Source organism: Mauremys mutica, chromosome 4 (genome assembly GCF_020497125.1).
Source record: "Mauremys mutica isolate MM-2020 ecotype Southern chromosome 4, ASM2049712v1, whole genome shotgun sequence".
In the NCBI taxonomy this organism is placed as follows: domain Eukaryota; kingdom Metazoa; phylum Chordata; order Testudines; family Geoemydidae; genus Mauremys; species Mauremys mutica.
This window is the reverse complement of record NC_059075.1, coordinates 145,436,429-145,460,430: the sequence shown is the minus strand read 5'-3', so window position 1 is coordinate 145,460,430 and position 24,002 is coordinate 145,436,429. Positions and strand designations below refer to the sequence as shown.

Below are 24,002 nucleotides of genomic sequence, written 5' to 3'. Positions count from 1 at the left end.
CTGCAATATATACAAGAGGTCAGACTGGATGATCATGATGGTCCCTTCTGGCCTTTAAGTCTGAGTAATACATACCTATTGCTGATAAAAATCAAACCATCATATGCATAGTAGTCACTGAAATGCTTCCAGCTTCCTGAGGTCCTCTATAAGCAATGTCCATGTTTTTGATCTGTATAAGATCAGAAATGCAAAGGTTTGATAAAGCGGTACATTTGTATTGTAGCCAATTATTTTAGTTCATTTATTGTGTGATGTTATAACTCTACCTTGTTTGGGTGAAGAGCAGTGGCTGGAGTAATACTGCTTTCTCTCTCCCTCCCCAGAGTGCAGACATTTCATTAGCCCTTCTAATAAAATAAATACGAAAGTTACCTTTTTTCTTCATTTTGACAAGTGTCTCTCTCAAACAGGTTGAATTCAGTGTTTGTGAAGTGAAGAGAACAGGTACTCAGACAGCAGTTTCTGTCAGAATGCTTGGTCGCAACTACAGCTCCAAGAGGCTTGTGGGGTATGTGGCAACCCTGAAAGATAACTTTGGATTTATTGAAACAGCCAATCATGATAAGGAGATCTTCTTCCATTACAGGTGAGTGACTCCCTTTTATATTGCTGAGTGTTAATCTGTTTTCTGCGTATCGTGTGCATAAATTCAAATAACTGAGAAACTTCTCATTAACCACTTCCACAGGGCTGCTGCAGGCTTTGCTGTTTAACATCCTATATCTTAAGTATTCAGAGATTATACCGTAGATTAGTAGTATAACTACAGCTAGAGGATTGTACTTTTTTAGAGCTTCATTGATGGTGGCTTAGGCAGATTGAGACTCCTGGTGCAAAGGTATGCTTTCAGTATTCTGTGAGAGGACTTCCCTTAGGAGTAATGGGGATGACAGACTTATTTTCTGAATCAGTCTTAATTGCCTGCTAGCAGGTTGAAGACACTCTAGCAAGCATATGTAATGGTAAGGAATCAATATCCTAAGTCAGGTAAATTGCCCACAGAGAACTTGGGAATTGATCAGAGATGCAGTCCTGACTTCTAACGAGCTGGGAAACTCTTGGGATTTGGAACAGCCCTTTTATTTAACATGGGTTTATTTAAGGGATGCTCAGTTTTGGTCTATCCTTCATACAGAATTTAATGCATTATTTTAATAGTTGCTGGTTCAGATTAAGTCTAGTTATTCATGCCCTGAACTTGGATTACTGACAGTGACCTGCTTCATGGGAAGCATAATTTATTTCACTCTGTTCCAATAGCCAAATGGATTACTGTAAACTTCTTGTATGAAGAGATAAAAATGGCTATTGGATAGACTTAAATCTGTAAACACTGAGCAAAATGCTTGCATCCAGACTGTAAGGTTTTGTAGTAATGAAAATGGTGAGCCAGCGCAAGTGTAAAGATTCTGTCCTTTCCACTTTGTTGCTGAGTGCGTGGCTTTGTTAATGAGCATGTAACTAAAGCAGAACGTGTATAACTTCTCTCATGCAGTGAATTCTCTGGTGATGTTGATAGCCTGGAACTTGGGGACATGGTGGAATACAGCTTGTCAAAAGGCAAAGGAAATAAAGTCAGTGCGGAAAAGGTGAACAAAACACATGCAGGTAAAACTATGTTCAATAACTTCTCTCTTTACAAAACTGCAAGTGCCTTTTTGTTAGGAGTCCTGGGTTAGTGGAACTCTAGTCTAAAGAACACCTAGGAACACAATTACAGAAACTGTGATAGTGGTGCACAGCAGACCAGAATTGGGCTGGTCACTTTAGGACTTCTAAGAAGAGGGGAGAAATCCCTCAGAAAGAGGTGCTCGCTGTGTCAGGAGAGGTGGGAGCTAATCAAGCAAGAACAGTCTGTAGATAGCAACAGCTCAAAGATAGTGGCCCTTACCTGATTCCAGCTTCTAGAGTATGCTGCCTGAGTTGTATCATTGGATTACTCTTGTCTACCAAATACTGACAGCGTGCTAGTGACTGTACAAGACAATTGGCAACCCATGCTATGAAAAGCTTAGTCTAGGAGGGGCATAGAAAGTAGATTGAGTGAGGCCCCTGAGGAAGAGTTGCTTGGGTAACTTTCCTCAAACTCTCAATTCTGTTCATTTGTTTGGGGGCTGATTCCTGACAAAAATAGGTCTCTCAAAAGGATTTGAGGAAAGAGTTGTTTCCCTGGTATCGGGAGTGGGAGGAAATTCAGTGCCTAGGAGAGAGAGAGAGAGAGAGAGAGAATGATGAGCAATAGAAGATCAGGGTGGAAAGAACATGGGAGTAAGAGGTCACGGTTGTGTTAAGCAGAATAAAAAATGCTTTACAAAAGAGTATTTAGAAATGTCAGTGTCTCTATATAAATCCATGGTGCACCCATATCTTGAATACTGTGTGCAGATGTGGTCACCCCATTTCAAAAAAGATATATTGGAATTGGATTATATTTTCAATTGACATATGCTGAGCAGACCAGTCTCACAATTAAGGTTGTGCACCATAATTTTTCTACTGCATAATGAATAGATGTAAATGTGTGTGAATTCCTAATGTAACTTTTTTTTTCTCCATTTGTAAGCCTAGAAGCTGGGAATGAGGGACAAGGCATGGATCACTTGATTACCTGTTCTGTTCATTGTTTCGGGGGCACCTGGCATTGGCCACTGTCAGAAGACAGGATACTGGGCTAGATGGACCTTTGGTCTGATCCAGTACGGCTGTTCTTATGTTTGTTGCTCCTATACATAAGGAAGCTGTAGCTGAGTAGCCTTTGCTCTTGTAGGAAGAATTTAAAATGAAATGAAACGAAAACTATAGAATGCCAGTTCAGACATCAGTGTCTGCAAAGCTTTAAGTGTAGTGATGCTGTGGAGACATCAGATTCCGGTCTTCTACAATGGGAATGATTAGAATGGCTCAGGATGCTCTAACCCACTCAGCCTTCCTGAATAGGCTGCCATGGGATAGAATGAAAATCCTTTGTCTCTTTGGTTTGCTATCCAGTTTCTAGAAGCTTCTGGGTTCTTGATTAACACTTGCCCATCCCTCTACTAGATTCTGTGTGTCTCGGGTATTGTGCTGAATACAGAAACTGCTAGTAATATTGCAGTGTTACCAAATGACCCCAATCGGGGTAAAGGTCTCATTGGGTTAGGCTCCAAATTATGTAATCTAAACAGTGTGTACTATCTGTGTTTTACAGTGAATGGTGCCACTGAGGACGCTGATCCAACTGTCTACACGGGTAAAGTAATTCGCCCCCTGCGGAGTGTAGATCCCACACAGACTGAATACCAGGGAATGATTGAGGTCATGGAGGATGGTAAGCAGAAACAAACCTAACTTGGCACTTCTCTGCATTAAAGTGCCAACATACTGTTTGTAGAGTTGAGATTACTTTTAATGAGTCTGTTCAGCTCACATTTGATGTAGTTTGACAATGAGCTTTGGCTGTAGCTTAGTAAACTATAAACTAGCAACTTATGTAAACTTTAAATTCAAGTTTCTAGCTAGAAAAACCATTGTGTCCAATGTAGAAACACTTCAAAATACTTCCTCATGAAGGAACAGAAATAGATCTTAAACTGTGTTTTCCTTCCCTCTCTGCTAGGGGAGATGAAAGGAGAGGTCTATCCATTTGGAATTGTGGGGATGGCAAACAAGGGTGATTGCCTGCAAAAGGGGGAGACTGTCAAGTTCCAGCTCTGTGTCCTTGGTCAGAATGAACAGACGATGGCTTGTAACATTACACCTTTCCGCAGAGCCACTGTGGAATGTGTGAAAGATCAGGTTAGTGGATTCTTCTTTGAGACGAGTTTTCACATAATCCTAGAAATGCAGGGGTGGAAAGGGCCTTGAGAGATCATTAAGTCCAGCCCCCACATTGAGGCAGGACTAAGTAAGCCTAGACCATCCCCAACAGATGTTTGTCCTATCTATTCTTAAATTCCCAATGATGGGGATTCCGAAGCCTCCCAGTCAACAAATTCCAGAACTTAGTTTTTGTATTAGGAAAGACTTCCTAACTACCCTTATAATTAACTACTATATGAGTAACCGTCAAATGGTTTTAACTTGTGTAGATCTGAAAGACTGGGACTTGAATTTGAAGGAAAACAAAATTACACAAACATTTGTTCTGTTAACCCATGTGGTCACCCTGTGCCAAGGAGTCATGGGAGCTTGCATCATTCAGCCTCAGTACGCATGCAGCAATTCTCTAAAAAGGGCCGTATTTTTGGAGTTTAATGTACCCACACTACACACCCATATCACGTATCATTTGAAAGCTTATTTTGGGTACGTTTAGATGAGGTAATGTGTAGAGCTGTTAAGTGGTGCCATAAGCCTCTGGGGAAGATAAAACAACAGTACCCAAAATGAGTGACTTTGTGCACAGTTCTAGAAACCCTCCAACATGATGGATTGCAGTTTGTTGTTAATTTCAATACTTTAATGTGTGTGGTGATCAAAGTTACCAAACAATGGTGTATTGAAAGATTTGTATTGGTTTTGCAAGGGCAAGTATTTTTTTTCCAGAAAGGAACTTTAGCATGTGGCAAAAATGGCAAATAGAATACTGCAAATGTTGATAACCTGAACTGTTTTCATCACGTTCTTAGTTGTATAATATTCTGACAAGTGATTATATTTTCAATTGACATATGCTGAGCAGATCAGTCTCACAATTAAGATTGTGCACCAGTAGCTATAGATTGTGCACCATAGTTTTGTACTGCATAATGAATAGATGTAAATGTGTGAGAATTCCTAATGTAATTTTTCTCCATTTGTAAGCTTTTGTACATACAATGTAGTTTCTAGCCTGCTTGGTAGGTTTTTATTTGTAATTTGCCTAGGCATGTAGTACTAGTCTTTGAAATATTCTAGAAACTAGCTTTTTAATTGTGACATTTATGCACAAGTCATTAGTGTTAGAAATGACAGTACACAACTTCATATTATGAATGTGCGAAAGGTGAGAGAGAAGTGGCCTAACAAGAAGTAGTGAGGACAGTCCACAAACAAATCCTTACCTTTGCACTGAAGAGGGATGAAGAGCATGGTACAGTTCTTGACCAGCCATGTCACCAACAATATGACACACCCATTTGACTCTGAATCACATCCAGAGGTGCTTATTAACTTATGTACTGGACTGCATGTAACCTCAGATTTACAACAGTCTCTACTGAAAATGCCAGATGTTGAAGAACAAATGGAGATTTGTGAGAGGTGTACTTGATTCTGATGGGACACACCACTTCTTCAGCCCAGTCAATAAATCTGTCATTAAAACACTTTGCTGGAATGGCCAAGATGACTGAATTTAAGTCTGGCAAGGGAAGGACTTAATCGCAGCAGCTTTCAGTCCAGAAATTTGTTTTCCACAGAGCCTTGTTCTTCACAGGATGGAAAGATAATGTTTCAATGGCAACTGTTAGTCACAGACTGACCTGTGCCCCTGCCCCTCTTCCATGCTGATGGAACACTTAAGTGTGATGGTCCACATTACCAACTTACATTGGTATAACTGTCGTTCGGGGAGCGGGGTAGCTTTTCCAGAGCAATGTAGTTATACTGACCTCTAACCCCTGGTGTAGACAGTGCTGTGTTGATGGGAGGGCTTCTCCCATTGACATAACTATCACCTCTTGTGGAGGTGGAATATGTATGCTGACGGGAGAATCTCTCTGTTGGTAGGGTCTCCACTAAGCGCTACAGTGTGGTGCAGCATGGTGCAATGCTCAAAGTGTAGACAAGCCCTTAAAAGGTCAGACTAAACTGAATTAGGGCATCACTGGAAGCTCAAGCTGAAAGAATCCAAGAGCTAAAAGCATGCAACAAAGAAATCACGGTGTACATTAGAAATGCCCATGGCTGTCATACAAAAGGCTGGAGACTCATTCCACACTTTCACTGAATTGGCTGCTGAGTACTTGAGGTAGGTCCTAACAGGATTTGACAAAGCTAATTCTGTAATCAAAATCTTTGACAAATATGACAACAGTAACTCTGAAAACTTTGGAAAGACAGCACTGGATAGGATCTAAGATTGGATGAAACAAATAGCTTGACTGGTGGATGCCCTGTGCCTCCATAGAAAGTTTCTAAACTAAAATGGCATCCAGCAAGCAGTCACTTGTAAAAAAATTTCTGATTATTGCACCTGAGTGTAGGAGCATATCTTCTCCACATCTTTGGGCGGGGGGTGCGACTGTGATACCCCTGTTTGCTATATGCGGGGGTTGGGAGGGAACCTTTTTTAATGTTGTCAAAACAAATGGAGCTCACTGCTTCAGAGATCTACCAAACTGGGGGAGAGCACAACTCAGGCACAGTTTCTGCAGCAAGGATGTTAGTAGCAGTGCTGCATGACCAGAGTGAGAGAGAAGAGAGCTCCACATAGATCTGAATTGCTTGCACCTCAGTCTGTCCATCAAAGAGGACAAATCACTGGCCAAACTCTCCCCATGTGAGGACCGTTCTGAGAGCATGTCAGAAGAGCATCTTGGCAAACAAAGATTTGGATGCCTTCACACATAGGTAAACCAGATATTGGATCACCATTGCAACATGGGTGAAAAAATATGGATGATGAACTACTTTCTATGTTCTTCAAGGGCCCAATAGCATTTGAGCTTCTGCAGGACTTTATTTTTGCGGTGATGCTACTGTTTAGGCACAATCAACTAATTATCTGTAGTTAAGTCTTCTCTGCACAGAACTGTGTACATTCCAAGACAGTGAAGACCCTGGTATCAGTCATGTGCACATGGGATAACTAGAAATGTCACCAGCACTATTATATTTCAGTGATTCCTGTACAAACTTTTGGCTATTTTTAGCTTTTAGATTGTTGCTTTCAAGTCCCAAAGAAATCCATTGTCTTGAAATAATACATGTTAATTTAACACACATTAATGCAAACAATTTGAAGTGGTCTTTTTAACATGTTGATGGTGTCATTGTTCATACCCATATCCATGGTAACAGCACCACTTGACAGTCCCGTATCCTACCTCATCTTGGAAATAAGCTTTCAAATAATTTGATATACATGGTTTTCTTATGGGAGAAGTCTGTTCCAACTTGAAGTAGTTATTTCAGGACACAGTTACCACTATGAGGGCTAATATCCCTTCAGTTTCTATCATAGGTAATGTCACTGCCAATAGATTATTCGTATAAATGTCTAATCCTTTTTTATTTTTCTACTAAACTTTCTGTATGCAAGTATCTTGTGGCAGTAAAATCCACGATCTGCTTGGGAAGAGATGAGTGCAGGAGGTGGAATGATGGAATATGTTGCCATCTTAATTTCAAGGGGCATTCACTTCTTGTATTAAGAGTAGATAGGAGCACCTGATAGAGGTTTTCAGCCACTTATTGTGTATACTTACTCTCAAAAGAGTTGAATATCTTACCTCCTGCCTCCTTTCATTTGCTTTCTCTGGACCCTTTCTGCTATCAGACATCTAAGATGGAGTGTCTGCAGTTTAACTCAGTATTCCACATAAGTGTTCCCACAAAGAAAGATGACAGTATCAGTATTAGGCCCCGATTTTAAAAACGGACATGTAAAAGTTAGGCTTCTAAGGCCATATTTAGGACCATAAGAGGCCTGACTTCCAATAATGCTGCAACACTAACCGTGCCCTTTGGCTTAATAGGTATCTAAATATGGATTTAGAAGCCTGATGTTAGGCATCCATTTTTGAAAACCTTGCCTATATTGTCCCTTTTTAATACAACATATAAACAAAGTGGAGTTGAAATGCAATAGTGTGTCCATTTGAAATGACATAAATGAATTAAATTGCACTGCTGTTTTTCAGTTTGGATTCATTAACTATGAAGTGGGTGACAGCAAAAAGCTCTTTTTTCATGTGAAAGAAGTTCAGGATGGTGTAGAACTGCAGGCTGGAGATGAAGTAGAGTTCTCAGTGATCCTGAATCAGCGCACAGGGAAATGCAGTGCCTGTAATGTATGGCGTGTCTGGTGAGGAATTGGGATTATCTGGTTTAATCAGGAACATATAATCAAATCTCTGCATTTGGGGGGGAACACAGTGTTTCCTGTGTGGGAAAGTGATGCTTGTTTTATATGACAGACCTTAATGTGCTTTGTGTTAATTGGCATATTTGGTATATGACTGCCTCCTGTATTATCAAACATTGTATAAATCCTGTTCTTAATAGCCACTTGATGGACAGCAGCATTCCTGCCTATTGAAAGGATTAGTATTGTAATTTACAATGGGAAGCACAGGTAAACCAAGTAAAATAATGAAATTAGAAGTCAAGATTTAATAGAATGGGCCACAGGGCTCAGTGAAGTATGAGGCAAGGTGGGTGAGGTAATATCTTTTATTGGACCAACTTCTGTTGGTAAGAGACAAGCTGCATAAATTTGAAAGCTCTTCAACCTTATGGAGCTTCTCTTATCAACAGAAGTTGGTCCAGGTAAACCACCTTGTCTCTAATCCTCTGAGACCACCATAGCTACAACAGCATTGCATACAACATATGCCAAATGTGTGGCAGTTCGACAAGGGTTGGAGTTAAAGCTTATGACTAGCATTTTACTGATATTCAAAAAACTTCATTGTAGCTCTGCTGTATTTAGAAGCTGCACACTTGCATTATAAACCCCTTTCCATGAATCCCTTACTGGTAGACATTTAACTGCAAGAAAATGTGGCAGGCAGCCAACTTTTATTTTGAGTGCTTTGGAAAACTGAGTGTTATGCACTGAGGGAGCTTTTGAAAACTATGCCAAATTGGGGGAGAAATCACCCTGAAGCAAGTGTAGAACACGGAGAGAAGAAATACTTTCCTGCTGGCTAAGAGTGCACAAATCAAGGTAGAGATTTGTAGACGTTTGAATAAATTGCTTTGATTTTTTTTTTTGAATGGCTGACCATTAATACACCAGTTTTTACTTTAAAAAGCCTTTTGCAGTAGCAGCTAGGCACACACAAACTTTAAAGCCACGTGGTCACTCTCAAAAATGGGCAAAGGCTAAATCAAAAAGCTTCTTGCATTTGAGTTAGAGCTAATCAGCCTTTGTTTCTGTCACACTGAAGTGAGAGCCCCACCAGGGAGAACACTGCCACCATTTGCAAAATGTTTAACAAAGAAGCTGACTGCAAGAGCCTCCCAGCTATTCTTAAATGCTGTGAGAGGCATGGGCCAGTCAGTCTTAGATAACCAGGTCCCAGACAACAGGATCTTTGTTTTTCAATTAACTTCAAGTATTGCGTGTCCAATGTAATGACTTGAATGTAGGAGTTATGCAGTCACAGTGGCTTGCCCTCACTCAGGAAGCAGGCAATTCAGGCTTTCTGCTGGATCTTCCAGATGTATTTCAAGCATATTCCTAAAGAGAGGGCATTAAGCAGCAGCCAGATTAGGGGGAGTGGTGCTTTCTCCAAGCTCTGCATACAGAGTGGCTGAGTGGTTATGGTGCTTGACTACAATCCTGGTAGTCCTGAAAGTCATGGGTTTGTCTCACTTAACCTCATACTGTGAAAGTCTGCCTCCAGTTCACCTGGCTTCAGTATGGCTATCTGATCCATTGTGAGCAGTCAGAGGTGGTTGGATGTGATTCCTGTACCATTGGCTGTGAAATTGATGTGCCTTAACTGCATCAGCCTGAGGAGCCATTGGCTCATGGGACCTATGACTTTGACTGTGTGCAAAATTTACATGCCCCCTTAATTCTTATGTGAGGAATTACTTTAAATATCAAGATCACTGGGCATCTGCACTAACCCCTTCTGAGATGAATAGGTAGCTCATGCTAGTCAGAGCTATTGTTCCAAGCTCTGCAGACTCATGCAGTTTACACTTAGTTTAAGTTTTTGAGGTCATCTCTGCAACTGTAATAACCAGTTGGTTTTCCAGAGATTCTGGAGAGTTGTTGGCATGTTGTACCACAGCATATGGTTCCTGAGCACTGGCATTAAGCTTAATTGGGATGTGACAAACACATGGACTGACTGTTGGTTTGCATTGAGAGGAAAGATTGTAGCTTCCTGGCTAGCTGTAGAGGCTAAAGCTCTGTGGCCCCCTGCTGCCATCTGAGAATCCAGAGGCTGCAGTAGATATCATAGGACCTTGAGGCTGGTATAATGTACTTTCCAGAAACCCCATCTCAAAATGAGATGACTTCTTTAGTCTCAATTTCCTTTTTGTCTTGGTACAAATTATCCAGTTCCCTGTTGCGTCATGTGCCTTCTTCCCAAATGTTAGTACATTGTCCAGGGACTGGCTGGTGCTCCAAATAACTAGCTCCATTTCTGTTACAGTGAAGGCGCAAAGGCTGTTGCTGCTCCGCGTCCTGATAGACTTGTTAATCGTTTAAAGAGCATTACTTTAGATGATGCCAGTGCTCCTCGCCTAACAGTTCTTCGTCAACCAAGGGGACCGGATAACTCAAAGGTATACTCTTACGATAATAGCCTAGTGTGCAAAATTATTCTATATAAGAATCTAGAAATGGTAATAAAATCTTGATTCTTCAAGATGTATTGTCCATAGGATTTGCGCTCTTGGTGCACATGTACCCCAAATACATGAGATCAGATTCTTTTTTGCCAGCAGTATCCATTGGGGGCAGGGCCAGTGCTCTAATGTCCTTGAACATACACATTTCCATCGAAGGATGTAAAGTGGGGGCGTAGGCCCAGGTATCTTAATTCCTTTTTATTGCTGATAGCAATGAGATGAGACTTCTTTAGTATCCACTTGCTTCTGTGTGTATGTAGTTGTGTGTTAGGCTTGTTGACACTTGGCAGTACACAAAAAATCCTTATTTTAATCAGCTTCTGTTTTTAAGGACAGAAACCTTCCCCTCTGTACAAGGGCTCTAGCAAAATAGCCAAAGTGAAATCTCCAGGATTTAAAATCTGCCCAGGCACTGCGGTGGAACCCCCAAGGCAAGCGGAAAAGAGGCCGCCCAAGAAATACCTGGCGACGCGACCTTCAGGTTGATAGCAAAAAAATGGGCTATACCTGGAACCAGCTAGAGCGAATGGCCCAGGATAGAAGACTCTGGAGATCTATGGTTGGCGGCCCATACCCCGGTTGGGGTGAAGGACATGAATGAATGAATGATCTCTGTGCAAAACCTCAGTGCCACTTAATGGGCACCTGGTGCCTATTGTGTTTGGGAGAGCATTCTACTGCGGGCAATATGTCATATGTATGTAGATCTGAGTGACTCAAAGAACTGGAAAAAAGCCCACTGAAAATTGTTCCCCCTGGAGTTTCTGTGGAAGCCTTGCTGGACAGTGAAAGGAAGGATGCAGCTAGACCTCAGTCTTCCATGAACACCTTGGTGAAGAGCGATTCCACCCCAAGCTCCTGAGCTGTCAACCAAGAGACCCCAGCATCTGCAGCCATTCCAGCTTCAACCTCTGAGGTAGGAAGGAGCACCACGCCAGAGTTGAGCTGAAGTGTAGGTCACCTGTCCATACTGAGTAAGTTACTTATGTCACTGTGGTGTTTACAAGCCTTAGTCTTAGACCAGGACAGTATGGTGCTAGGTGCTGTACAAAGACAATCCGTGCCACAAAGATTCACAATCAATGTATAGGACAATAGGCAGCAGATGGATATAGACAGGGCCTGGGGAAGAGTACAAGAAAACAGGACAATGTTGGTAAGCATGATAGGCAGTTGTATGTCAGGGGCCTAACCACTGTCAAGTTTTTCTGAGGCATCACGGCAGATAATTAAGGTGGAGGATAATAAGGTAGCTTTGTGGATGCTTATGGGGCACTTCTCCTAAGCACAAGGGACAGCATGGGAGAGAGGATGAAATTGCTTCCTTGTTTTGAAAACTTTACAAATAGGTGGGGAGAGACTGGTACTATAGGCCAATCAGAGTTGAGATCTAGATGAATAAGACAGAGTTAAGGTGGGGATAGGCTGTGAAGAGTCTTTAAGATGACAACAGGCAGGTTACATTGGCTCCATAGAGAAGGGGAGCCAGTAAAGTGATGCAAAGAGAAGTGATATTGGCAAAGTGTCAGGCTAGGAAAATGATCTTTGCAACAGCATTCTGAATGGATATGAATAGGGCAAGATTCCATTTGTCAAGGCCAGAGAAAAGGATTTTGCCATAATCAGAGTTAAGGCACAAGATTCTTCTAGGGCTCTCAACAGTGAAGGGGCACCCAAAGGCTAAAGAAGGGTCCCTCTGGCATCCTAATGCCAGCTGTTAAGAGCACCAATGGCATCCAGTGGACCTGCAAACCATGTCTCTTGATATTGAGCCTTTGGTACCCAACACACTAAGTGACTTTTTACTGGGCCTGGTACTGGAGTCTCCAAGTTTCCTGCTATCCTAGGACTCTCAAGGTGAACATCTGGTACTTCCCTGGGCTGTACTGGATGCTGTGGGCGGGTGGAATGCAGCCAGATTCACATAAGCCTGCATCATCAGCCCCTTCTAGGGTTAGGCTCACTGTCCCCAAAGAGGCAATATAAACCATCACAACCAGGTCAGCTAGTGCCTTTCCAGGATCTGAGACTGCAGAAGGAGGAGAGTGAAGAGGAACGACATCTAGAAGGGGAAGAACTTGTCCCTGCTGCCACTTCCTCATCCTGTTCCATCTGGGCAGTAAATATCCCTCAGCTCCTTTCCTTTGAATGGTTTCAAGGTGTTTCAGTACCTCACCATCAAGCACATGGCAGACACTCTAGATATGTTTCTGGAAGTGGTGCAGAAGAAACCTCAGATTCAAGGACATCTCTCACCCTGCCATGCCTATAAATGACTGTTAGAGGCTTCAGAAAACGTGGCACAAACCAGTGCCCATTCTGGCTATATCAAAGTGAGCTGACGGGAGGCGTCAAGTCCCTACAAGGGGATTTGAGTACTTGTCACCTCTTATCAGGGTTGCTTGTAATAGCTGTGGTCTAAGAAAAGTCATAGCAGGAGTGGCTTTCCAACCCTACACCTAGGGGGTGAGACCCAGAGACTGGACCTGTTGGACATGCAACCTCTTCATGTACTAGCCTCCAGATGTCACTGATTACTAAGCTCTCCTGTCCAGCTGTCTCCATATGTGAACAGGCTACCTCAACACCAAGAGTAACTAAAGACTATTTGTCTGTCTGAAGGACAGTTGATAGCCCACATGTCTTTACATGCTATGCTAGATGTGGCTGACACAGCAGCACATACTATGGTTATGTTGGTGGCCATGAGAACTCCCTGGCTCTGATCATCAGGGATTCCCAAGGAGGTTCAAACAACTGACAGTCTTCTCTTTGATGGCAACAAATTCCTTTAATCCAAAGGGGGATGAGGCCATACATTTCTTGAAGGACTTTAGGGCCATTCTGTGCTCCCTGGGCCGCTGTTTCAGCCCCAAGAAAGAAGCAAGCAAGACCAGACTTTCAGGCACCATTTCTCTGCTGATTACTATTACCAGCCTCAAGAGACCTCAGAGTTGCTGAGAAAGTAGTAGAGGTTCCAGCAACAGTGACTCTGACTCTTTCTCTAGTGCTTCACAATGTCTTTCCCCTGGCATTCAGTTTGATGCAGTTGTCATGAGCCTAGCAGAACCTCCAGAGGATCTAGTCGCTTCTGCCCCCTTTAGCAACCACCTCTTATTTTTGAGAAATCTGGATTCAGTCATCCCAGACCTGTGGGTCCAAAGAATTGTAACCAAGCCAATTCCAATCCCTTCCTACTTCTTATCCCCGTTTCTCATCCCTTTTCATGGATCCTTCTCCTAAGATACTGTTAAAACAGTGGACTCCTACAACTAAGCAGTGGAAGAGGTGATCTTGGTAGTCAGGGGCAAGGGTCTTTATTCCCATTACTTATCCCAGAAAAGGGGATTGGCCTCCCATTCTGGACCTTTGTTTCAACATCTTCATCTGCTATTTCAATTTCAGGATGGTGACTCTAGCCTCCATAATTCCCTCCACAAGGTTCAGAGCTCTCGACCTGCAGAACTCCTCTATTTTTACAGTAAGGTTATTTCCTGTGGGTGAGATGAATTAGATTGCTGTTAGAAAAACCTCATTACCAGTGTGGGATCCTGCCCTTTGGTCTTCCATCCTTTTGGCACTGAGGATGTTCACATCTGCCAAACGCTTGATGGTAGCTCATCTAAGGAGACAAGGGATCCGGACTGATTCAAGGAAGATCTCCCCCACCTCCAACATGTGACCAACTCAATCCAAATAACCTTAAATTATTTACCATTTTGGGCCTCAAAGTCCAAGAGAAATCCATATAGACTCAAAACTTAGCACTCATAGTAGCCATGTTAGATTCCAGACCAGTTAATGTCCAACCTGTTCTTAAAAACCCTCCAGGGGTGGGTATTCCCCAGCCTCCCTTGGTAGCCTGTTCCAGAACTTTTCTGCCCTTTTAATAAAGTTTTTCCTAATATCTAACTTAAATCTCCTTTGCTGCAGATTAAGCCCCATTACTTCTTGTCCTACCTTCAGTGGAGAACAATTGATCACTTTCCTCTTTGTAACAGCCCTTAACCTATTCATAGATTACAAGGGCAGAAGAGGTGATTATGATCATCTAGTCCGACCTCAGGTATAACACAGGCAATAGAACTTCCCCCAGAATAATTCCTAGAGCCAAGATCTTAAAATCAAGATTTGGTTGCTTTTCTAGAAGTCCACCATGACCCATGGTAAATTGTTCCAATTGTTAATTATGTTCTTTCCAGCCTGAATCTGTCTAGTTTCAACTTACAGCGATTGGATCATTTAAAACTTTTCTGTTAGATTGAAGACCCCATTATTAAATGTTTCCCATGTAGTTACACTCTAATCAAGACACCCCACCTTCTTTGTAAAGCTAAATAGGTTGAGCTCTTTGAGTCATCACTGAGGCATGTTTTCTCATCCTTTAATCATTCTCATGGCTCTTTTCTGAACCCTCTCCAGTTTACCAACTTTCTTTAATTGTGACCGCCAGAACTGGACATAGTATTCCAATGGGGTTGCACCATAGCTAACAAAGGGGGGAAATAACCTCTCTACTCCTGTTCGAGATTCCCTTTAACGCATCCTAGGATCACTGATGCTAGCAGACCAGGTGCCAACTCATGCCCAGGCCTCACCGAACACTGACAAATGGATACCTGGAAACCAGTCTAGTTCACCTATGTTAGAATTGTTAAAATAGATCTTAAGTTTTTAAGAATGTGTTTAGTGTTTTGACTTCTTCTGAAATGCTTTTGGGTTGCTGAATGTGTTTAATCTCATATCTGCATCCCATGTTATAGGGTAACACTTAAGTGTTTGCTTTGTAACTATAAAAGTGTTTACTATGAGACTGGAAATCCCCACAATCAGGAGAGAAGCATTACCAAGTGTGAACTTGTAGTAAACTAGTACAAGTCATGTTCTGCCCATTAATAGAGATCTATAGAAACCAGATGAACCATTTGTAGAACATCAGTGGACAAAAGACCTTGATTTGCTCCTCCTACACCTGTGAAGAGGGGATGTGTACAAACCTTTGTACCTTCCACCAGAGTTCAGACTGTTATGGGAATAAGTCCATGACCAGAAGGTACCATATCACTGTGCTGCTTAAAATTTGGAGAGGGCAATATTTCTAAGTATAAGCAAGAGATCCCCACACTGCTTCACTTGGGGTAGCCCTCAAGGACACAGAGCTTGCACTTTACAGCAACTTCTATAACTTTTTGAAACCTAAGACTATAATTCTTCTGTGTGTGATGTTTACCTGCCTTAACCTTGTAAGTAGCTCACTTCTTTTTCCTAGCTAACAATTTAGTTAGATTTCAGGATTAGCTACAAGTATTGTCTTTTTGAGAAACTGTAAGGTACAATTGACCTGTGGTAAGTGACTGACAGCTCCTTTGGGACTAGGAGTAACCTGAATATTGTGATTTCCTTTCTTCCTCTTCTTCCCCTTCCCTCTCTTTCCTCCTCCCCCCCCCCCAAAAAATGTAAGGGACCATCTATTACAAAGGCAGGCTTGCCTCATCATTTTTGTTGCTTTCCTCTGTACTCTCTCCAATTTGTCCACTTCTTTCCTAAACTGAGGAGCCCAGGATTGGAAACAGTACTCCATTTGAGGCCTCATCAGTGCTAAGTAGAGAGATAGTTACCTCCAGTGTCTTGCGTACAACACTCATGTTAATATACCATGGGGTAATAGCTTTTTTCACAACTGTATTATATCTTGGCTCGCAAATTGAATGAGTCAACAGTAATCCCTGGATCCTTTTCAGCAGTGCTACTGCCTAGTCAGTTACTTTGAATTTGTATTTGGGTTTTTTCCTTCCTTCCTATGTGAAGTACTTTGCACTTCTATTGAATTTCATCTCTTTGAATTCAGAACAGTTCTCCAATTTGTCACACTTCTGATTCCTAATCCTACCTTTCAAAGTCCTTGCAACCCCTCCTAGCTTGGTGTCATTTGCGAATTTTATAAACATACTGTCCACTCCAGTCTCCAAGTCATTAATGAAAATATTGAATAAGAGCCTACCAAGGATTAACCCCTGTGGGACCCAGTTTAGATATGCCTTCCCAGTAACAGCAAATCATTGATAACTACTCTTGAGTGTCGTCTTTCAACCAGTTGTGCACCCACCTTATAGTAATTTCATCTGGATCATATTGCCCTAATTTGCTTACGTGAATATCATGTGGAACTGTCAAATGGTTTACTAAAATCTACGACACCTATGTGATGCTGTTTGCCAGACACCTACAGTACATGCCCGGGAGGAGGGTTGAAATCTGTCTACCCAGCAGACACTGCATAGACATGAAGATTAGTCCTCTCCCTGTTAAATTTGATAGACCCTCTTCAGGTGTGTAACAGAATACCCTTCTCTTCACCTATGCCTACCAAGACTCTGGTGGCAAATCCTTCTTTGGGGTGGAGGGAGCTTATCTAGATCACTTTCAAACACAAGGTCTGTGGTCCCCTCAGAAGTTCATCTACAGCCCAGAGCCATCTGCCTGCCATACAAAGCATTTCTGCCTTTACTCCAGGGATCCATGGTCCAGGTGCTGACAGACAGCGCCACAGCTATGCATTATGATGATGGGAAGGAGTAGGTAATCTCCACTGATACTGAGGGAAATGAGGCAAGATGCATGACTGATCTTGATAGCCTAAGCTATAGGCAGTTGTGGTATTAGGACCTTATTCACCTTTTACCTTCACCTTACTGGCCTTACCCAACAGTCTTGCAGAACAATGGTCAGATCATGCACCTGGACCCTGCTTTCTTGTATCTGACAGCCTGGATATTTGATGGGATGACGTCCACTGAAAGAAGCTGTTCAGCTGAAGTTCAGAACATTCTGCTCCAGAGCAGGAAAGCCTTAACTAGACTGACTTGGAAAACTACTTCTTCCACTTAGTTTTACATCGGGGCATCTCAGCCCCAGCTATTGCCCTTGACTGCTCATTTCAGCACTAGTGGACTGCTGACTAGCCCTGAAACAGTGCGGACTATTTCCAAGGGTCCATCTGTACATCCTACTCCTATTCAGGGCCATACTGTACTTTGCCACCCTTCAAAGCCTAGATTTTTTTTAAACTTGTGTTTTTCCCCCCTCGTTTTTTTCCGTGTTTGAAGACTGTCCCTATTTCTAAAATCTTTAGGGCAGCTACTTGGAGCTCAGTCCCCACACTTACAATATACTGTTCCTTGGTAGAGGCTTCCAGATTGGATGCCTGCTTTGATAGGGTTGTCTTACAGTCATTATCTAAGTACGAGTCCTATTACCCACCCTGCCAAGGAAACGCGTAACTTTTGGTTTGAGTCACCAGAAGTGCATCCATGTGGACAATCTCTGAAAAGGGTTACTTACCATACTGTAACTGGCTCTTGTGTTGTCCACATGGGTTCCATAATACACCCTCCTTCTCCACTACTGTGGATTCCTATTCCTCTGGGATTCTGTATTAGCGAAGGAAGTAGAGATGATTGGGCCTGCTCTGCTCTTTATCTGGCATGGGGATGCAAGAACATTAGGGTGCACCGGTAGCCTCAGTGGACACTACTGGCTAAAATAATCTGATCCTGTTTATATCGGCCACATATGCACCAAGAGTAGAATGGGTGTGGACAATACATCACGAAGAACCACATTACTATAAGGTAAGTAACCGTTCTTTTCGTAACCTGTGTAATGCTAAATGCTGATTAAAGCTAAATCTGTTCTTAATTTGTTTAATCCATTTAAATGTAAAAGTCAAAAATCAAGGCTTCCTGTCTTGCTGTGTTTGCCACTCAAGCTGCTTATCCCGGAAAGAACTGTAATGCATGCCCACCTTGCAGTAACATGATTAATCCAAATTTCAGAGCTGGGTGTAATCCAAATTTCAGAGCTGGCAGATGATCCTAACTGTCTTTAAGGATGACAAATTGATTGCTAGAAGGAAAAATGTACTCTTCTGCAACAACCCATTTAAAACTTCTCTAGAGAAACAGCTTCCTAATGAAAGAGCCTGTTCTCCTTTGTGCAGAAATAATCCACCTAGGGGAAAGAGCTGGAGCCTCAGCTCACTGAATTTCATAGGAACTTTCGTTAGCATGGAGGAATCTGGAGGAGCCCAGCAAGCTCATGCCTCACCTGTGTTCCCTCTAAGGTGTGTGCCTGCACGGCCACACAGGAGGCCACAGGTGAGCGTGGATGGGAGCAGTGGGCTGAGATGCGGGGTAGTGATGGTAGCTTGGGGTGTGCCGGGGTGGGGGGAGATGAGACTCCTCTCTCTCCCCACGCAGCTCTGTCTCTCCCCTGGTGAGCACAGTATCTTGATTATTAGAATGTGTTTTGTCACTGTGTGGGGTTGGATCACAGACACCCCCCTGGGAGCTGCCACCTGATGTGCCAAGACTACTTCTACCCCTGCCTTCCCTGCCAGCTCGGGGCCCCAACACCCTGTCTTGCTGAGCCAGACACTCCCATCTGCTCCAGCAAAGACCCAGGGTCTGAATTACTTGCCCCAAAGCTGCAGGTTTACCTGAAAGCAGCTAACAGAAGTGTGCTTGTCTTTAACAGTCAGATGCCCAATTCCCAATGGGGTCTAAACCAAAATCTGTTTTACCTTGTATAAAGCTTATTCAGGGTAAACCCATAAATTGTTCACCCTCTATAACACTGATAGAGATATGCACAGCTTTTTGCTCCCCCAGGTATTAATACATACTCTGAGTTAATAAGTAAAAAGTGATTTTATTACATACAGAAAGTAGGATTTAAGTAGTTTCAAGTAGTAACAGACAGAACAAAGTAAGTCACCAAGCAAAATAAAATAAAATGTGCAAATCTGTCTAATCATACTGAATACAGATAATCTCAACCTCAGAGATGCTTCAGTAAGGTGGTTGGGTTTTTTTCCCCTCAGACTGGACACCTTCCACTGAGCACAATTCTTTCTCCTGGTACAGCTCTTGCTCCAGCTCAGGTGGTAGCTAGGGGGTTCTTCATGATGGCTCCTTCCCTCTCTGTTCTGTTCAACCTATTTATATATCTTTTGCATAAGGCGGGAATCCTTTGTCCCTGTGGGTTTCCACAGCCAGCTCCCTTCTTCTCTTCCCCCCCACCCCTCCCCAAGAAGGATTCCAGTTCATATGACATGATCACATGTAACTATAAGACCAAGCCTTCATTCCCCCAGCCTGACTCACAGGAAGGCTTGCCTGCAAACAGAGTCATCCAGTCAATTGTCCTGGTTGATAAGCCATTAAGATTCCAAACCACCATTAATGGCCCATACTTTGCATAATTACAATAGGCCCTCAGTTATATTTCATATTTCTAGTTTCAGATACAAGAGTGGTACATTTATACAAATAGGATGACCACACTCAGTAGACAATAAGCTTTGTAATGATACCTTACAAAAGATCTTTTGCATGAAGCATATTCCAGTTCAAATTTTTATAAAACCATATAGACTGCAATGTCACAGTCACCATTTGAATAGCCAGGAAATAATGCCTCAAAACAGTCAAGACTGCCAGAGAGATGCTTCTAGCAAGCTCCATACTGGTTGATAAGTTTAACTTCATGTAAAAGTCTTATAAACCTCATTCTTGGCCATTACCTATCTACATTATTTTTTTCTCATTGGAAATTGTGAAAAGTTTCAGAAAAGGTCAACAAAAATTAGGAATATGGAACAGCTTCTGTATGAGGAAAGAGTAATAAGACTAGGACTTTTCAGCTTGGAAAAGAGGTGACGGGGGGGATATGATAGAGGTCTATAAAATCATGACTGGTGTGGGGAAAGTAAATAAGGAAGTGTGTTATGAGACGGAGTAAACAACAAGAACTAGGGGTCACCAAATGAAATTAATAGGCAGCAGGTTTAAAACAAAAGGAAGTATTATTTTCACACAGTACAGTCAACCTGTGGAACTCTTGGCCAGAGGATGTTGTTAAAGCCAAGACTATACCACGGTTCAAAAAAAAACTAGATGAGTTCATGGAGGATATACGTCCATCAATGGCCATTAGCCAGGATGGGCAGGGATGTTATCCCTAGCCTGTTTGCCAGAAACTGGGAATGGGTGATGGGATGGATCACTTGATTACCGTATATTCCGGCGTATAAGACGACTTTCTATATTAAAAAACAACCCCCAAAAATCGGGGGTCGTCTTATACGCCGGGTATAAACAGCGGGCGGCTGGGATTTAAAAGGCTCTGGGCTCCCCGCTGCAGCGGGCAGCCCAGAGCCCTCTGACTCCCCGCCGCGGCTGGGATTTAAAAGGCTCTGGGCTCCCCCCCTCGGAAGGGGGGGTCATCTTATAGGGAGAGTATAGGCCAAAACCTATATTTTAACTGTAAAATTAGGGAGTCGTCTTATACGCCCCGTCGTTTTATACGCCGGAAAATACGGTACCTGTTCTGTTCATTCCCTCTGGGACACCTGGCATTGGTCACAGTCTCAAGACAGGATACTGGGCTAGATGGACCTTGGTCTGACCCAGTATGGCCACTCTTTTGAAATTCACCCAGGGTGGCCACAAAGTCCCCCAATGCAGCAGAACTGTTGTGGTGGCACTACATGTGAATGGGTAGCGTCAGTTGGGTGCACAGAGGACACGGTACCTCCTGTATGTGGCACAACTGGGTTCCACCCTAGCTATGCATAGGCCACTATAGAAAGGGGCTTAAGGAATGGGCCAAGGAATGGAAGAAGTCCATGGTTACATGTATCTATCTAGTGGGCATGGCAAGGAATGTTAGACCAGTGTGCAGGAATCACAGGGTCTGGTACAGCATCTGCAAAGAGGATATGTATCTACTCTGGCCACAGGTTGGGATGCTTGTTCTGCAACCCCCACCCCACTGTGCCTCTTTTTCCCCATTTTCCAGATGGGAATAATGATGCTGATCTTCCTCTGTAAAAACACTTTGATATTTATAAATGAAAAGCAGTAAATATTGTTGGCTTTTTTATTTGATTTAAAAGGAAATTACCAAAACTAGGACTAATGAAAAAATTTGTCTGATTTCCAATAATGACAATTCCCTGTTGTGGATTTAAACCTCCCTTAGCAATGTTCGCAAAACTTTTTGTGGGCAGGAGGACATGTAGCTTATCTAGGGGCCTGATCCTGCAAGGTATTACTTGTGTAGCTGTTATGTGAGTGGCCTCATGGAAAGTAGAAGAACTTTCATGTCAAGTGAAAGTTTGCCTGAGCTCATGTGTTTGTAAAGTGCTATGCAAACTTACGGAGCTGTGTGTGTCACTGTAATAACTGAGAAACTGAAACATTGTATGTGTGCATGAGACTCTGAAGGTGAACTTGACTGCTACTTTAATTGTCCAAGCTGATCCAGTGTAAAAATATAAACCACATGAAAATTGAAAGTCATACAGACTATTCAAAGTGCTTTGTATTAATACAAGAGGATGGTATGGGGAATTTGAGTGTTTTTTTAATTTTGAGCCTTCATGTCCTGATTTAAAAAGAAACATTTACCTTGATTTCTAAATTGCAGTATTATATTTTACATTCAGACGAGACCTTTAAAGATGAACCCCTGTCTGAACATTAAATATCTCAAGCATTTTGCATAAGTGGAAAAGATTCTTCCTATCCAAAATTCCCCTTCTCTTTCCACTACTGCACAGTGCTCTGTGCTGCTGGCCTAGCTGGCTGCTGATTTTCCTCACCAGGTGGCTGCCTTTCAGTGGTACATTTATATGCATAGTTTGCAAAGCATGCACTGATCCTTGTGGAAGGAGGCTGTAGGAATGAACAGATAGGAAAGGTCTGTGTGACCTCAGCAGTACCTAAGACCCTGCTAGGTACTAGCAGTAGGACGTATTGAGCTCTTGGTGGGATAAGGGCTGTTATGAAAGTACGGAGATGATGGCACACATCCACATATTACCTCAATATTGGTGCTGCACATAAAATACATTCCATACATTGATGGAAAAAATTAGAGGGAACACTGCTCCTCACCCTTCCAGGTGTGTAGAGGGAAAGGAAACAGTATAGCACACAGAGCCTAGGTAGAACTGCAGACAAATGCATGGGAGCTCTGTGCTAACTTGTTCATATTTGGGGACAAAGCTGGCTCATCAGAAATCCTAACACTATATTCTGTTAGAAACAAGACATGAACAGTGGGCTACACGTGAATATTCCAGTTCTCTCAGTTTCTCCATGTCTGTTAACCATATGCATTATTTCACACTGCAGTTGATTAATGAGGTTTTATGTCATTACAGGGATTTGGTGCAGAGAGAAAGATTCGTCAAGCTGGTGTTATTGACTAACTGATCCATAAAGCACATAACTAAGTATGATCAAGCAGTGGGAGCTGGTGAAGGGTACTGAATATCTCCCTATTCATCCCTTCCAAATTCTAAGAAGCTGTTACACCAGTTTTAACACCTTCCTCATGTTATGTTTAAAAAATTTATGAAACCATTTTAAAATTATGCACAGTTGCATCCTGAAGACTTAAGGTGGCGCCTTATAGTATCACATTTTAGACGCTTTTTGAATGGTGCATTTAACGCAACTGGTAACTGCAAATCTACATTGCCTATGTAAGTGAACATTATAGACAGTTCTACTCTGGTAGACCTTATGAAATTCTGCACTAAAAAGATATATATATACTCTACCTTCATTATTTCTGCCAAGGTGTTACTATGCCTTAGCTCTCAGTTGCATTATCTTCCCCTCCATGTGAGAGGCTCACTTCCTGTTTGTTCAGATCTAATTCTGAGGACCATATGAGGGTGGACTATATTAACTTTTTTATATAAATCTGTATGAGCATTCAGATAACTTTATTAAGTTGATGGCCAAATGTTACAATGTTGTTTTTCATATCTCATTTAAACTTGAGTCCATGTAGGAAAGTTCTGTTAGATCTCAGTGAAAGTACCTTCCAGAGTAGATCTGTTTTTGTAACTTTCTGCAAATAGTATGTGCAGTGCAGAATTTCAGAAGGATGAGGTGTGCCATCGGTGTGGTAATTTAAATATATAAAAAATGCACAAATTTTGCTGCTGCTTAGAACACTGCAGCTTCTAAACCCAGTTTCTTTTACCGATTTAAATTTAAAAATTGTGCCTGAAGTGAATACATTTTTCTTTTTGCAGCCAGCACCCAGTGTACTGTAAAAGAATAAATACTTAGGCTTTCCATAGCTGTATTGAGATTTTCATCAAGGTGAAATAGTTAATGTCTGTGTGCTTTTTTTTTTCCCCAGTCACACTTTATCAAGCAAGAAAACTGAATGATTGGTCTAAGTATTACTTTAACCAAAAAGATCAGGAGTTATTTTCTTTGAATAGAGGGCAGTACTGTGTTTTTTTCCCCTCCATATTACCTCTATTCTCAATTTAGGGTTTTTCTTCTCTGGGAGATGCATTATCTTTGTGAAACAAACATTGCTTTCTCCAATTTTCTGTTAATGGCAAAGAATGGAAATAGAATAAAGTTTTACTGATTTTGAAAAAAAATGTCTCCAGTTTTGTCTCTAAGTAC

General features: G+C 42.1%; 1 protein-coding gene across 2 annotated transcripts in view; it reads left to right on the top strand.

The window, feature by feature from the left end:
- Positions 1–23,977, top strand: part of CSDE1 (cold shock domain containing E1) — a 49,284-nt gene extending 25,307 nt beyond the window's left edge. For both annotated transcript variants that reach the window (XM_045013852.1, XM_045013851.1), the window contains 7 exons: positions 414–589; positions 1,499–1,611; positions 3,191–3,310; positions 3,599–3,777; positions 7,827–7,990; positions 10,302–10,434; positions 22,730–23,977. In XM_045013852.1, coding sequence (XP_044869787.1) covers positions 414–589; positions 1,499–1,611; positions 3,191–3,310; positions 3,599–3,777; positions 7,827–7,990; positions 10,302–10,434; positions 22,730–22,777 — 933 coding nt within the window. In that variant the 3' untranslated portion in view covers positions 22,778–23,977. The remainder of the gene's footprint in view (positions 1–413; positions 590–1,498; positions 1,612–3,190; positions 3,311–3,598; positions 3,778–7,826; positions 7,991–10,301; positions 10,435–22,729) is intronic.
- Positions 23,978–24,002: the final 25 nt, after the last annotated feature.